The sequence below is a fragment of the Bidens hawaiensis genome, unplaced genomic scaffold (assembly GCF_021521415.1).
Source record: "Bidens hawaiensis isolate Kalapana, Puna unplaced genomic scaffold, B.hawaiensis_p1.1 tig00011275_1, whole genome shotgun sequence".
Classification (NCBI taxonomy): domain Eukaryota; kingdom Viridiplantae; phylum Streptophyta; class Magnoliopsida; order Asterales; family Asteraceae; genus Bidens; species Bidens hawaiensis.
The window spans coordinates 49,366-61,969 of NW_027491880.1; the positions used below are offsets into that span (position 1 = coordinate 49,366).

The 12,604-nt window shown below is 34.6% G+C and overlaps 3 protein-coding genes and 1 long non-coding RNA gene across 4 annotated transcripts; 2 read left to right on the top strand and 2 right to left on the bottom strand.

The window, feature by feature from the left end:
* Window positions 1-865: 865 nt before the first annotated feature.
* LOC143537697 (proteasome subunit beta type-4-like) lies at window positions 866-1,975 on the bottom strand. The gene is made up of 4 exons (XM_077031407.1): window positions 1,936-1,975; window positions 1,486-1,555; window positions 1,306-1,382; window positions 866-1,089 (listed from the first exon to the last, which is right to left on the bottom strand). The coding sequence occupies exons 2-4, from the start codon at window positions 1,548-1,550 to the stop codon at window positions 956-958; spliced, it is 276 nt and encodes a 91-aa protein (XP_076887522.1). The 5' UTR covers window positions 1,551-1,555; window positions 1,936-1,975; the 3' UTR covers window positions 866-955.
* Window positions 1,976-4,088: 2,113 nt separating this feature from the next.
* On the top strand, window positions 4,089-5,828 carry LOC143537702 (uncharacterized). The gene is made up of 3 exons (XR_013136109.1): window positions 4,089-4,228; window positions 5,132-5,496; window positions 5,605-5,828. It is a non-coding gene; the product is annotated as an uncharacterized LOC143537702 (long non-coding RNA).
* A 72-nt stretch (window positions 5,829-5,900) lies between these two features.
* Window positions 5,901-7,003, top strand: LOC143537695 (chaperone protein dnaJ 10-like). Its single transcript, XM_077031406.1, has 4 exons — window positions 5,901-6,065; window positions 6,206-6,286; window positions 6,562-6,705; window positions 6,920-7,003. Exons 1-4 carry the CDS (start codon window positions 5,901-5,903, stop codon window positions 7,001-7,003), a joined length of 474 nt encoding a protein of 157 aa, XP_076887521.1.
* A 21-nt stretch (window positions 7,004-7,024) lies between these two features.
* On the bottom strand, window positions 7,025-11,333 carry LOC143537701 (F-box protein SKP2A-like). Its single transcript, XM_077031409.1, has 4 exons — window positions 11,090-11,333; window positions 8,966-9,314; window positions 8,256-8,397; window positions 7,025-7,820 (listed from the first exon to the last, which is right to left on the bottom strand). Exons 1-4 carry the CDS (start codon window positions 11,314-11,316, stop codon window positions 7,447-7,449), a joined length of 1,092 nt encoding a protein of 363 aa, XP_076887524.1. The 5' UTR covers window positions 11,317-11,333; the 3' UTR covers window positions 7,025-7,446.
* Window positions 11,334-12,604: the final 1,271 nt, after the last annotated feature.

Genomic DNA, 12,604 nt, shown 5'->3' on the forward strand with positions numbered 1-12,604 from the left:
GGATCAACCTTCTTTGTCATGTATTCATGGTAATTCCAATAAGGTAACAGGAGGGTGTCGGCCAACAAGGGTGGGCTTCAGGTTGTTGTATTCTGCCCGAAGGCCTAAAATAATCAGCAAAACGACATCTTTTTCTTGCATAGCTTCACCAATGTTTGCTAATGCATCATTATATTCTTGGGCTCGTGTGATATAAACAGCTGATGATTCATCAGGTTGCATCTCCATCTTGAGGAGTTGGGTTTTCAGTGTGTACTCTCGAGAAGATGTATGTGGTGCGTAAGCACGTTCCAAAGAAAGCCATAGGTCACGAGAAGTATCACCTTGTACATGCTTAAAGGAGGCTTCAGAGATCGTTTACAGCAAGAGCATGCGAACGTGGGCATCATTGGAAACCCATGTTGGGTAGTCAGGGTTCGGTTGTTGTGTGGGTGGCTCTGGATCTTTGCCAGACGAGGAAGAATTAGCAGTGATGGTTTGGGATGGACATGGAAGAGAACCATCAATGTAAACATACAGGCCGTTGGTGATGAGAAAAGGTTTGATCATAGTTTTCCAATATCCATAATTGGTGGGACTTAGGGTAAACCCGAACTTGTGAGAGTTGTGGTTGGTTTTCTCCACTGTGGTGAAGGAGATGATGGCCATTGTTAAGAGGTTTGGAAGAACAGAAAAAAAAAAAAACGAGAGGCGGCTGTTAGGGTTGAATGATCGGTGGCTGTGATACCATATAATTGGTAATTGTTAATTGTATTAACTGAATAATCTGTATACAATAGGAGGCCCTATATATATATAGGACATATATTACATCTAATATTAGAAACAATCAATTACATATATAACACAAATCTCTGTCTAATATCATGCAAGCTGTATAAAACATCATTATAATTATTGCAACTATATTGTTTCAAAGTATAGCTTCTAGAACCCGAAAACAAAAAAAAAATGCTTACATAAGTTCATCAAGGTAACGAAGAATCTCTTGAAAATCACTAATTTCTCCACTTGCACCAATCAGAGAATGTTTTCCCACTTGCTTCAACCGCTCCACACTCTTGTAACGTATAGTGGATCCATAAGACCCTAATGAAGACAGACATCAAAAGAATTAAAAATTCAACATTTACAAATGAGTTGATAATTAAGTACAAACAAATGCCCTTATCTTTTTTTGGTTGTACATTACATGAAATTATGTTCATATAATACAAAGTTACTATCATCACATACTCATGTTTAAAGTTGATGACTTTAACTATTAATTAATAAATGAATATGATGGTATATAATGAATCTAACCTCCCATGTCAGCAGCCATGAGAATGCCATCCTTGTATTTGATCCCAATCACAGATGTACCTGTAACGTACGGATACCTGTGACAAAACAACAATGAATTATAACATTATACTAAAAAAAATAAAATTGATCTTATTTGCATAATATATATAGTACATATAGAAGAGTATATATACTTACTGAGTCCTTTGAGAATCTCCTTCTGAGCTCATCAATAAACTAGTTTCATTCTGAGAAGAAACCATATCTGCCAATGCTACATATACACAAAACACAAATTAATAAATAAAAAAAGAATATGAATAAATGAACAGTAAGTAACGAGATTGCAATCAACTGGTAACAGCCTTCAAATTAAAATTGTGATGATGAACAGATAACTAAATAAAAGTAATAAGGGGAAAACCTAGGTATTAAATATCAATGCTAACAGAGGATCAAAAGTAAATTAAGCTACTGAACCAAACTAGAATAATAATAATAATAATATGTTTAAAGGGCGAGAATTAGGGCAAAACATACTGAAGAGATGATTAATTAGATACGATTAAATTAATTAGTTAGGCACATTAAAGATGGACAAGTGTTGAGGAATAGAGTCTGACTGACCTGTTGTGAGTGTGTGTGTGTGTGTGTGTGACAATGGCGGATCGAAGCTTTGGGTAGTGAATGCTGAAAACGATTACAAGTTATTTGCATGTTTAGTTTGATTCTTCTCCAAGCAAGGAATGAATACATACGTACATAAGTTTTATTTTATTTTTCACTTTTGCCCCCATAGAGTTTCGCTTGTTGCAATTTCTGGCCAAAACGGAATTTAAACACTTCAGTTTGTTTGTTTTTTGTTTTTTAATGAAGGAAATTAAATTTTTAATAATTCACGTTACTGATATATGACCAGTGACTACTTCAATGATTAAATCTTCAATTTTTTTGACAATGATAATCTCATTTTGATAGAGTGCGGTTTTTCGACCTATCTAATCCATGAGCTCTATCTCTTTCAAATTTGTGTCTCGTAAGCTTTTTCCGTAATTTCTCACTTAATCTCTAAATCATACATATCCTTGGAAATGGATCTTTCTCTATCCCAAATTGTAAGTACAATAGCCAAAACATGATATATATAATTCAAGAGAACATTCGTAGAGGAATGGGCTTCGGGAAGTAATGCCGCTCACTAGTCACTAATACTATGGGCTTCTTAGGCGGCACGACATCATTAAGACGAACTTCCTATGATCATACGGCTTGGCGCCTCTTGTCTCGGGACTTAACGCATCATTGGTGCACCTTAGTGTAAGTATATAATAGTACTTTTGCTAGTAATATTAATATTAATATTTTGTTATTTAAACATGAAATTTTATTGTAAGTCTAGCTCAAGGAACATGGTGTCACTTCTTAAACGGTCTACCGTCTATTTCATCAAGGACTGGTGTAGGGTTGGGCCAAGAAGTGGGCTCAAGCCCAAACCCACAACTAGAAAGATGTTATTAGGTTGAAATTAAACCAAATCCTAATTCTGGTAGGAATTTTCAAACCACGTTATCATACAAACCAAATTTCAGACCCGGTTTTTGACTCATATTTGAGTGTGAATTTTGAATGATAATATAGTTTTTTATACCTTTTTAGTAAATAAGTACATGACTTTCTTGAATAACTCAAAATCTAGTTTTTGAATAACCCTTATATTTTTTTTTCCGAAAATTATTATGGCGCCTCTCACAAATGATTATAACACTTGTGATACTATTAATCTTTTAATAACTCAATACTAGTAAACAACCCAAAAAATAGTTGGAATCATTAGAAATCACAAAGGAGTATAACACTTGTGATCCCATTAATCTTTTAATAATTCAATACAACAAGTAAACAACCCAAAAAAAAAATAGTTGGAAATCCACAAGGCAATGGGAATCATTAGCATCACAAACCAACCGTTAAAATACTGTTTTTCTCCCGCGAAAAAGCTGCCAGAAACTCCATTCTTTAACCTTTCATCTTTCTTTATTCACTGTAAAGCTCACTCACTCATCATGATCTCCATCTTTCTTTATCGATTTCCCATACATTTTATTCTCTTGATTTCAGTGTCCATCAGCAGTCCGAACAGTCTTTGTGTTGTGTAATAATCCCAAGATTATTATTATTATTATTATTGCCATGGTGAAAGAAACCGAGTATTATGATATTCTTGGTGTTGACTCACTTGTATCTGATGATGATATCCGCAAAGCTTACTATCTCAAGGTGTGTTTGCTTCGTTTAAGATCCAATGTTTTACCTGCTCCTGCAGTTTTGTTAAGATGCATATTATGTGTTTGATCATTGATGACATATGTCCCTTAGAGACTATGTTTATTAGTACTTTACGTATGAATTTTTTCTATATTAGTTAACACATTTTTGCTGATAAATTGTCCAATTTTTTTAGTTTGACAACATTGTGACACTTTTGAGGGGTAGACCGCGCTACCCCTCAACCTTCTTGGCGAATTACATTTTTAGCTTACCTTTTTTTTTCTTCTTCGTTTTATGTACTATTTTTTTTAGTCACCGCTACCCCTCAACTTTTCTAGATCCGCCAGTTGACCAGTTTGACTATGTTTTCATCTAACCAATTTGACTCGTTTTTAGGTAACGAGTTGAAGTTGATGTCATTAATGATTAAGTTGTTTGTGAAACAGGCACGCGAAGTTCATCCTGATAAAAATCCAAATGATCCTCAAGCTGCTGAGAGATTTCAGGCAAGTTTTTGGATCTATCATTATACAATTTGACTGAATTTAATTTGTTGGAAATTTGAAGAAAGTAATCTTGTTAATAAACAGGTTCTTGGTGAAGCTTATCAGGTTTTGAGTGATCCTGTGAAAAGAGATGAATATAATAGGAATGGAAAGGGCTCCATATCGAAGTAATAATTTTCATTTTTATTTATTTGAAAATGAATTTGTGGAATTAAGAAAATTATGTTGAAAATAAAGATTGTTTATATATTTTTTTATTTAGCAAATAAACAATGTGTTAAGAGAGTAAAACTATGCGTTTTATGATGATTTCTTGCTGATGTTGGTAAGGTTTTGATTAAAACCAGTTTGAAACCGGTAAAACCGGACCATTTCCCCCTTAAAGCCCGGTTCCAAACCAGCCTGGTTTGGCTTTTGTTAACCCACAAGAACCGGGTTGCTCTCAGAACATGATTTGTGCACCTCTACATTTAGTTACATAACATATCACATATGAATCAATGATTATTAACATTATTCGATTAAGCGTCTTCTGATACATATTTAAAGGGGGTGGCGGCAAAGCTTGTTGCCCGCTTAAACACCTCATCATCATCATCATCATCATCATCATCATCATCATCATCATCGTACTCAGTATATCCCACCAATAGCAGAGCTATCGTAGGGTCTGAGGAGGGTAAGATGTAGACAGCCTTACCTCTACCCCGTAGGAATAGAGAGGCTGCTTCCAGTGAGACCCCCGGCTCGAAAGTAGTTTTGCATCAAGCCTTGGACATAAGGCACATAACACTCAACCATCGGCATGCCGGTAAATTGGTGCATGTACCTTGTCTTTCGGCTATCAACGCCACCACATGATGCCTGATTAACCTTCCATCACTTTTAACGTTATTTTCACGATATTAGTAAAATAACGTCAAAATTAGTGCAATTTCACTTTTGCCCACCCGAGGGTTCACACATATATACATTATATGCGCGCACCGCAAACAGAGCGTAACTGGATCCTTTTTTTCAATATATGAATCATTTATATTTTTGAAAAAAAAATTATCACCATTTCACAGGGACACAATGCTTGATTCAACTTCTGTTTTTGCTATTCTTTTTGGAAGTGAGCTATTTGAAGACTACATAGGACATCTAGTTGTGACAACAATGGCTTCTGCAGAACTAGTTAATGAAAATGACACCCCACAAATACTGCATGAAAATTTGAAGGCAAGTATATTATAAGTTCCTTAAACATTTCAGAATTAAATAGTGTTAACTACCTTTTTGTATATTTACATATAATGCAGACTATTCAGAAGGAAAGAGAAAAAAAATTGGCTAGATTGTTAAAAAAACTTTATTCACCAATATGTTAGAGGTAATAAAGAAGAATTTTTACGCCGTGCTGAGTCAGAGGCGGAACGATTAGCGCAAGCAGGTACTTCTCTATTATTATTATTATTTACTATTATCTTTTGTCGTGATGAGTATTTTGGACGGATCTACATCCCTAAATTATAAATTGTTTTAACCATATTCTTGACAGCATTTGGAGCTAATATCTTGCACACTATTGGATACGTATATGAAAGACAAGCTGCACCAGAGCTTGAAAAGAAAACAGCTTACCTTGGGGTACCAGTAATGCCCGAGTGGGTTCGGAACAAAGGAAATTTTTGGAAATCACAAGTTACTTCAGCAAAAGGTAACTCGTAAGGAATAAAAACAAAGGCAAATTGTTAAATTAGTAGCCAAATTTTGTCACATTTGTGTCCCATATACAGAAAATTTAACTTTTAACTTTGACAGCAAATAATTCACTAACTTTCAACTTTTTAATTGATGCAACTTCAAGAAGACGCGCGCCGTGGGTTTAAAACTGATGGAAGCGGGCCTGTTAGTGATGTTGAATCACAACTAAAATCCAGCAAGGATACACTCATGAACTCATTGTGGAAATTGAATGTAGTTCATATTGAAGTTACCCTTTTGCATGTTTGTCAAATGGTGAGTTGAAGTTCGGTATAAACAAGACCATCAGTTTTAATGTATAAGGAGTGTTTTAAAGAGTGTTTAGTCCACCAAAACTCTTTTTTGGTTTCTCTATATCAAATCCAGATGATGAATATAACCTTAATATATTGCAGGTGCTCCATGAGAATAACACCAAGAAGGAAGAACTTAAAGCTCGGGCGGAGGCGCTAAAACGTTTAGGAAAAATATTTCAGGCGAGTTGTCTACATCGTTTTAATGATTGATTGCTTATCATGTTTTAAAATATTCTGATAACTAAAAACAACTTCAAATGTATAGCTGAACAAAGTTCATGCACTTATATATTGAATTACTTATATACATAGTGTGAAATAAATTGATAACAATTATCCCAAGTATCTACTTCTGTTAATAAGCATAAGTGATAAGTTGTATAAATAAGAAATCCCAAACACTCCCTAAACGAATTTCTTTTTGGAACTTGATTTGATGGTCTTGTTTGTTATAGCAGAAAAAAAAACAAGCACAAAGTACTGGAACATCAATGAAGAAAATAGCTTCTGATATTGATGACGATACAAGCAGCTCAGATGATAGTGATGATGAAGATCAACCAAGAACATTCAATTGCCGTGCCCCTTTCATTACACAGGTTTGTTGCATTGACAATCTATGAATATCTTGAAAAGACTGGTTTTTGTAGCTAAAAGAAGTTTCATAAAGATCAATCATTCTAGTGTGCATGCATGCATATCTTGAAAAGTTCAGTACTATAGCAGTGCATAACTTGACTGAAACCATGAATTTGCTTTGATGATTAATGCTAAAGGTGATGGGCGTGATTGTTTGTTTGGTTAATGTAACAGGGAATTGGTAGATTGTTTAGATGCTTGTGCAATCCAGCATATTATGTGGATGATGATGAGATTGTTTACAAGAACAGCAAATGATTGATGATTGGTATCTCTGTATCTCTGGTTGGGTTGCAGAAAGGAAATTAAGGAAGCAAAGAGCCAAGTGAATTAGTTTGATTATGCAGAATTCATATGTAACTGAACATGTAAAGTTGGTTTATACATTTGCTTTTGTCTTAAACAGGAACTATGTGTTTTATTAAACAAACACGAATGCGCTTATTTTCGTTTAGCTGTTTATTCATTTGCTTGATTCATATAGTATGGGTTTGACGATAGAAACAAATTATAGGGAGTGTTTGGGATAGTAAATTGGAACCACCACTGAAAACAATATTTACACTAATTCCAAAGGGAAAGTTCACTTACGATACCAACGTCCAAACTTTAACAAGATAAAACTTCAGAATATCCGCATGATTATAACATCAAATGACTAACCACCGAACCCATTGCACTACTTGACTACCCACGAACACTCAATAAGCATGATGGGTAAGTGTGTTGACCGCACGATGTGCTTGGAAAGCACATGCGCAATGAACCGAAGTTAGATTCAAGCAGCCGCTTATAATAAGTGAATGTCTACCCGGGCAGGTATGAAGCGCTGGAAATGAATCACAAAGTGCCTGAACTGCTGGCGGTGTTAGGGCGGTGCACTGACTGATGTTAAGGTTCATGAGCCCAGACCCTTCTTCATCCCTGGTTTTAACCGAACCCCACACTTGGTGCTCGTTTTTGGCTCGACTGTGTGCTAACGCGTATATTGCTTGATCGGTGATGTTTTGACAGTAGTAGAGACCCAGAGATCTCAGGTGTGGACAGTTGTTTGCTAAGGCTATCACGCTCTCATCTGCCCACAGATCAACAGAAAGAATTATTAACCGGAATAAGTGTCACTTTTGTTGGTTTATTCATAATTACAAGATGAAAAAGTAGTGATGTTTACAAGCATAGAAAATGATGTTATAATAGATATGCTAAAAAGTGTAAAAAGAATTTGACACATGGTCTCTTAAATTTTTAGATAGTGTTAAGAAACCATTTCTTTGTAAATATGGTGTCCGCATATAACACTATAAGTCTATAACAGCATGTGCGACATGTTAATGTGTTAATTCCTTTTCTATACTTTTTAGACCGAAACCTTTTTTTTTTGTAGCAGATACCTAATCTAGTATTATATCATTATATAGAAGCTTTGTGTACAAAGAATAATATTACACTATACTAATTCCTTTTTGTGAGGCTATAAATGTTGAAATTGTTTCTAAGGATGTGTAATTACCTGTTATAAGAACACAACCACACAAATCGAGTGCACGAAGATCATGACAGCCATATGCTAAGCTTGTCACTCCATCATCACCAACTTCCTCGCACCATCCAAGGTTCAGTGATTGAAGTTGACAGCAGTTGTATCCAATCGCCTGCACGTATTAATAATAAATAAACCCATGATTAACCGGAATCTAGATGTCCCAAAGCAGGTGGATCAGTGGGGTGGGTAACACACCACAGTTGGCAAACATTTTGCGATCAAAATTTTAAGTTCTAACTGTTAAAATTTATGTTTTTAATAAAACTGATTTGGTAGGTTTAATGGAATATTTTCCTAAGCTTCATAATACAATATTCAATTTCTGAACCACTAAAATAATTACCTTTACCAACATCATGGTAAATTAATAGAACTAATTACTTATAACATGTTTCAGTGTTTCACTATATCATTGTTATAAATATGATTTAATGTTTAAAAGAGTAAATATTATATTATGAACACACAAGAAGTTATATGAAATTTTAGACTTTTGAAAGGATATATATATAAATACACTTTATGGGACTTTCAACTCCTTTGGCCCATTAAAAGATGAATAAGATCGACTCGGCCAAAATTACGTCAAAACCCCACTAAAAGATAAGTAACTCGATTGGGTCGTGTCACCCATAAGTTGGTCAAAACCAGAACAAAATGTTTGATTATTGGTATACCTTCATGGCCTTATCAGATGCAGCTTTAACACATCCACAAAGATTCAAGATTTTCAGTTTCTTGCAATAACTACTTAAATACGCAAGCGCGTTGTCACTAAACGAAGAACAGCCACTGATGTTGAGCTTAATAAGATTTTGACAACCGTGTGCTAGAGCATATAAAGACTGATCACTAAGTTTAAAGCTCTTGCTGAGGTCAAGATCCTCTAAATCATGGCAATTGTTTGCAATCGTTTCAACCGCATTATCAAATAGTTGTGGTTTATCTTGGCGAAGGGTCAACCTCCTTAAGTTTTTTAACTTGGGAGCAAGAGAAAGGACCAAGTTGTTCATGTTGTTTTTGCACCTACAAAAGAAGAGGCATAATGAGAAACTTACAAATTCTCTTGATTATGCGGTTATCAAATGCTAAATTGACACAATAAAAAAAGGGACAATGTCATATAAAAAGAAAACATTTAGGCCCACGTTCCATGTTGAGACGGTACGTCGTTTGAAATACGCTAGTTTGGTATTTCGGACTAATTTGGTAATTTGCTCACCTAGCGAGGGTTTTTTGCTCGTGTGATCACAAAATTACCATACTAGTTGTGTGCACTTATTGTGTTTCCGAGTTTCATTTAAGAAGAAAATGAAGGAAAAAGACGAAAGGGATGTTCCCGAGTTTCATTAAAGGAAAGAAAATGAGAGAAAGGGAGAGAATGAAAAGTAATATGAGAGGAGTTGTTTCCTTCCAAATTGGAAAGATCTGGAAGGAAAGAAAAATGGAGAGAAAGATGAGAAGACAAAAGTAAAGAGAAGAATGAAAAACTTTAATTTACTTTCCTTTCTTTTCATAAATGAATTTTGGAACATAACGTCAATTACCAAACAAACATATGCATGAATTACGATGTCGACACTACAATTAAGTACCAAAATAAACCACGCAACTTCGATACATTATTATTCTACGACATGAATCTATAAAAATATAGGTGCTTATTATGTCATATCAACTTATAGCAATAGATATGCAAACGGGCCGATTAGGACAAAAAAGAATTTCATATAATTCTCCAACTTTGGTAACGTAGTCTAAATTAGTTTCCATCTATTTGTCCTCTCGCTATTTATTCATAACTTTATCTTGAATAAATCTACTTTTTGTAGCCAAACATAGCTAGGAAATTCTTAAAACAAGAACATGATCAGTAAGAAAAGGACGTAACAACAATAAATCCACCATATATAAAATCCTGGAATTATAATGCATAGAGTGTACTAGTGTAGCCATAACATAAAATACCAATAAGAAACAAGGATCTAGTTCAATATTAGGAAAATAGTGATGGCTAGAAAAACTTCCTAATTCTTTAAAAGAGTTACCAACACTAACTAAGGGTCACTAAAGTGCCCAACTCAAACCTATTATGTTAAAAATCCACCAACTAAAGATGGCTATCTTTAACTGATTAGATAGAATTGGGCCAATTTAGGTAAAAATTTTGAAATCTACAACAGCTTTATTCAAAATATGGATCAATCGATTTATTTATTTATTAATATATTAATTAAAATATGTTAATTAATTGTCAATTTAAAGTGATACAAACCAGCATGTTTCAACCCATCCTAAAAACTTATAATGTTAACCCTTTGGACTGGACCTCAAAACTTACCTTTTTAGCCCGGAACGTTCTTCTTAGCACCTACCTATCATAGAAAAGTTGCCTTTTCTTGCCCAACCCGTACTAGAAAGTTACCTTTTTAGCCCGGCTCGTCCTAAGAAGTTTACATTTCTAACTTGGCCCATCCCATATGTTCACCTTGTAAGCCCCGGGCATCCTAAAAACTTAAAAAGTTGTATAGTTGACCCACCCGAGCCGCTTTCACCCTTTTAAAAAGTTATCACCTCTTCCTATCCATATCCCAATTCAACTATACTCAACTAGGGAGCAACAAATAGAATAGGAAGATCTTCGAAATCAACTAAAACAGCTCAAAGTATCTTATTCATTTTCTCACTAGGTAATTAAATAGTAAGAAAGCACAAGTGTATATAAACTCAATTAATATAAAGCAACTACAAGTTCATAAATTAATCACAAGAAAAAAAAAAGGAAGGATGAAAAGGCATACCAACATAATGAAATATGAGTAAGTCCCCAACAAATAGCATCTCTCCATCCACAACAAACAGCAGAAGCAACTATGGCCGTCCGATCATCCAACAAAGATACAATCCTCAACAAAAGCTCAGCCGGAATCTCACTCCAGTCTATCATCATAACCCTCCGGCCACCCATTCTCCCACCTCCGCCCATCATCAACCTCTCAAAACATACCTCAAGTTCACCACCTTTCATCTCTATAATATGTTTGTAATCAAAGAAACTTACACTTATCAGTAATCTGCAGCAACAAATTAAAGTAGAAAACAGTAAGATATATTTATTGGTTTTATGAACATAAAAGAAAACATATGTTAAAGTTAAAGATAATCTTAAAACACATACCAAGAGCTTGCTTTGGTTCTTGGTTATCTTCCTTGAAAGAAGAAAGGAGGTTTTATGGATGAACTACACGTATGAATCCACGTGTAAGCTGAAAAGACCGCGAGAATTTTGAGGTCCAATAAATAACTACATGGACTAAATATTATTATCTTTTTTGGAATTTTTTCCTAAAAAGAGTGTATTTACTACAATGATATTCATTTAAAAGCATTTACCAATTTAGTGTTTTTAGCTTTTCTCACTTTGGGACATCTTAAGGCGAGCTGGGATATCAGCTAAAAAGGAAGCCCCCGTAAACTTCCTTACAGACCCCACGGAAGGGAGATCCACTCTACGACCGGCAGATTTGCTCGTCTTTGGTTGGGCCGGGGGAAAACACGCTTGTGTTGACCTCACAGGGGTATCTCCCTTAGCTGGTTTGAGGGATAATGGGTTTGTAGCCGGGCAAGCAATAAAAAGGGCTGAAACGAAGAAGGTGGAGAAACATGCTAAAGCCTGCGAAGAGAACCAACATGTTTTTGTCCCTCTGGCTTTTGATACATTTGGCTCCTTGGCACCGGAAGCTATCCGTTTTCTAACCAGGGTCCAAAAGGTTGTGCATAGCAATGTGTCGACTCCAAAGGGGCAGGGGTATGTCTTTAGCAGGTTAGGGTTTGCAATTCAGAAAGGGGTGGCGGCGCAGCTTGTTGCCCGCCTACCTGCTATATTGATGTAATATCTATGTTTCATCAGTAGAAATAAAATCTTTATAATTTTAAAAAAAAAAAAAAAAAAAAAAAAAAAAAAAAAAAAAAAAAATTAGATAACCTCTAATTTTAATAAAAGTAACTAGTTTTAATATTTTGTAAACAACTTTTTTTATTAAATACACCTGCAATTTTTTTTAATTTAAAAGAAAACAAATTTTTTTTAAAATTTGCATGTCTCACAATATTGAAAGAGTTTTTCGTTGTATTATTAAAGCATGTTTTTTTCTTTTCTTTTTTTTTTTAATTTGCAAGTCTCGTAAGTTGGAAGAATTTTCGTCATATCATTATTAGTATTAAAATGGCTTATAAAAAAATAATACATATGTTTGGTTTTTTTCTTCATATCATCTAGTAACTTTTATTATTTTTATAATTTCACTTTTTATATA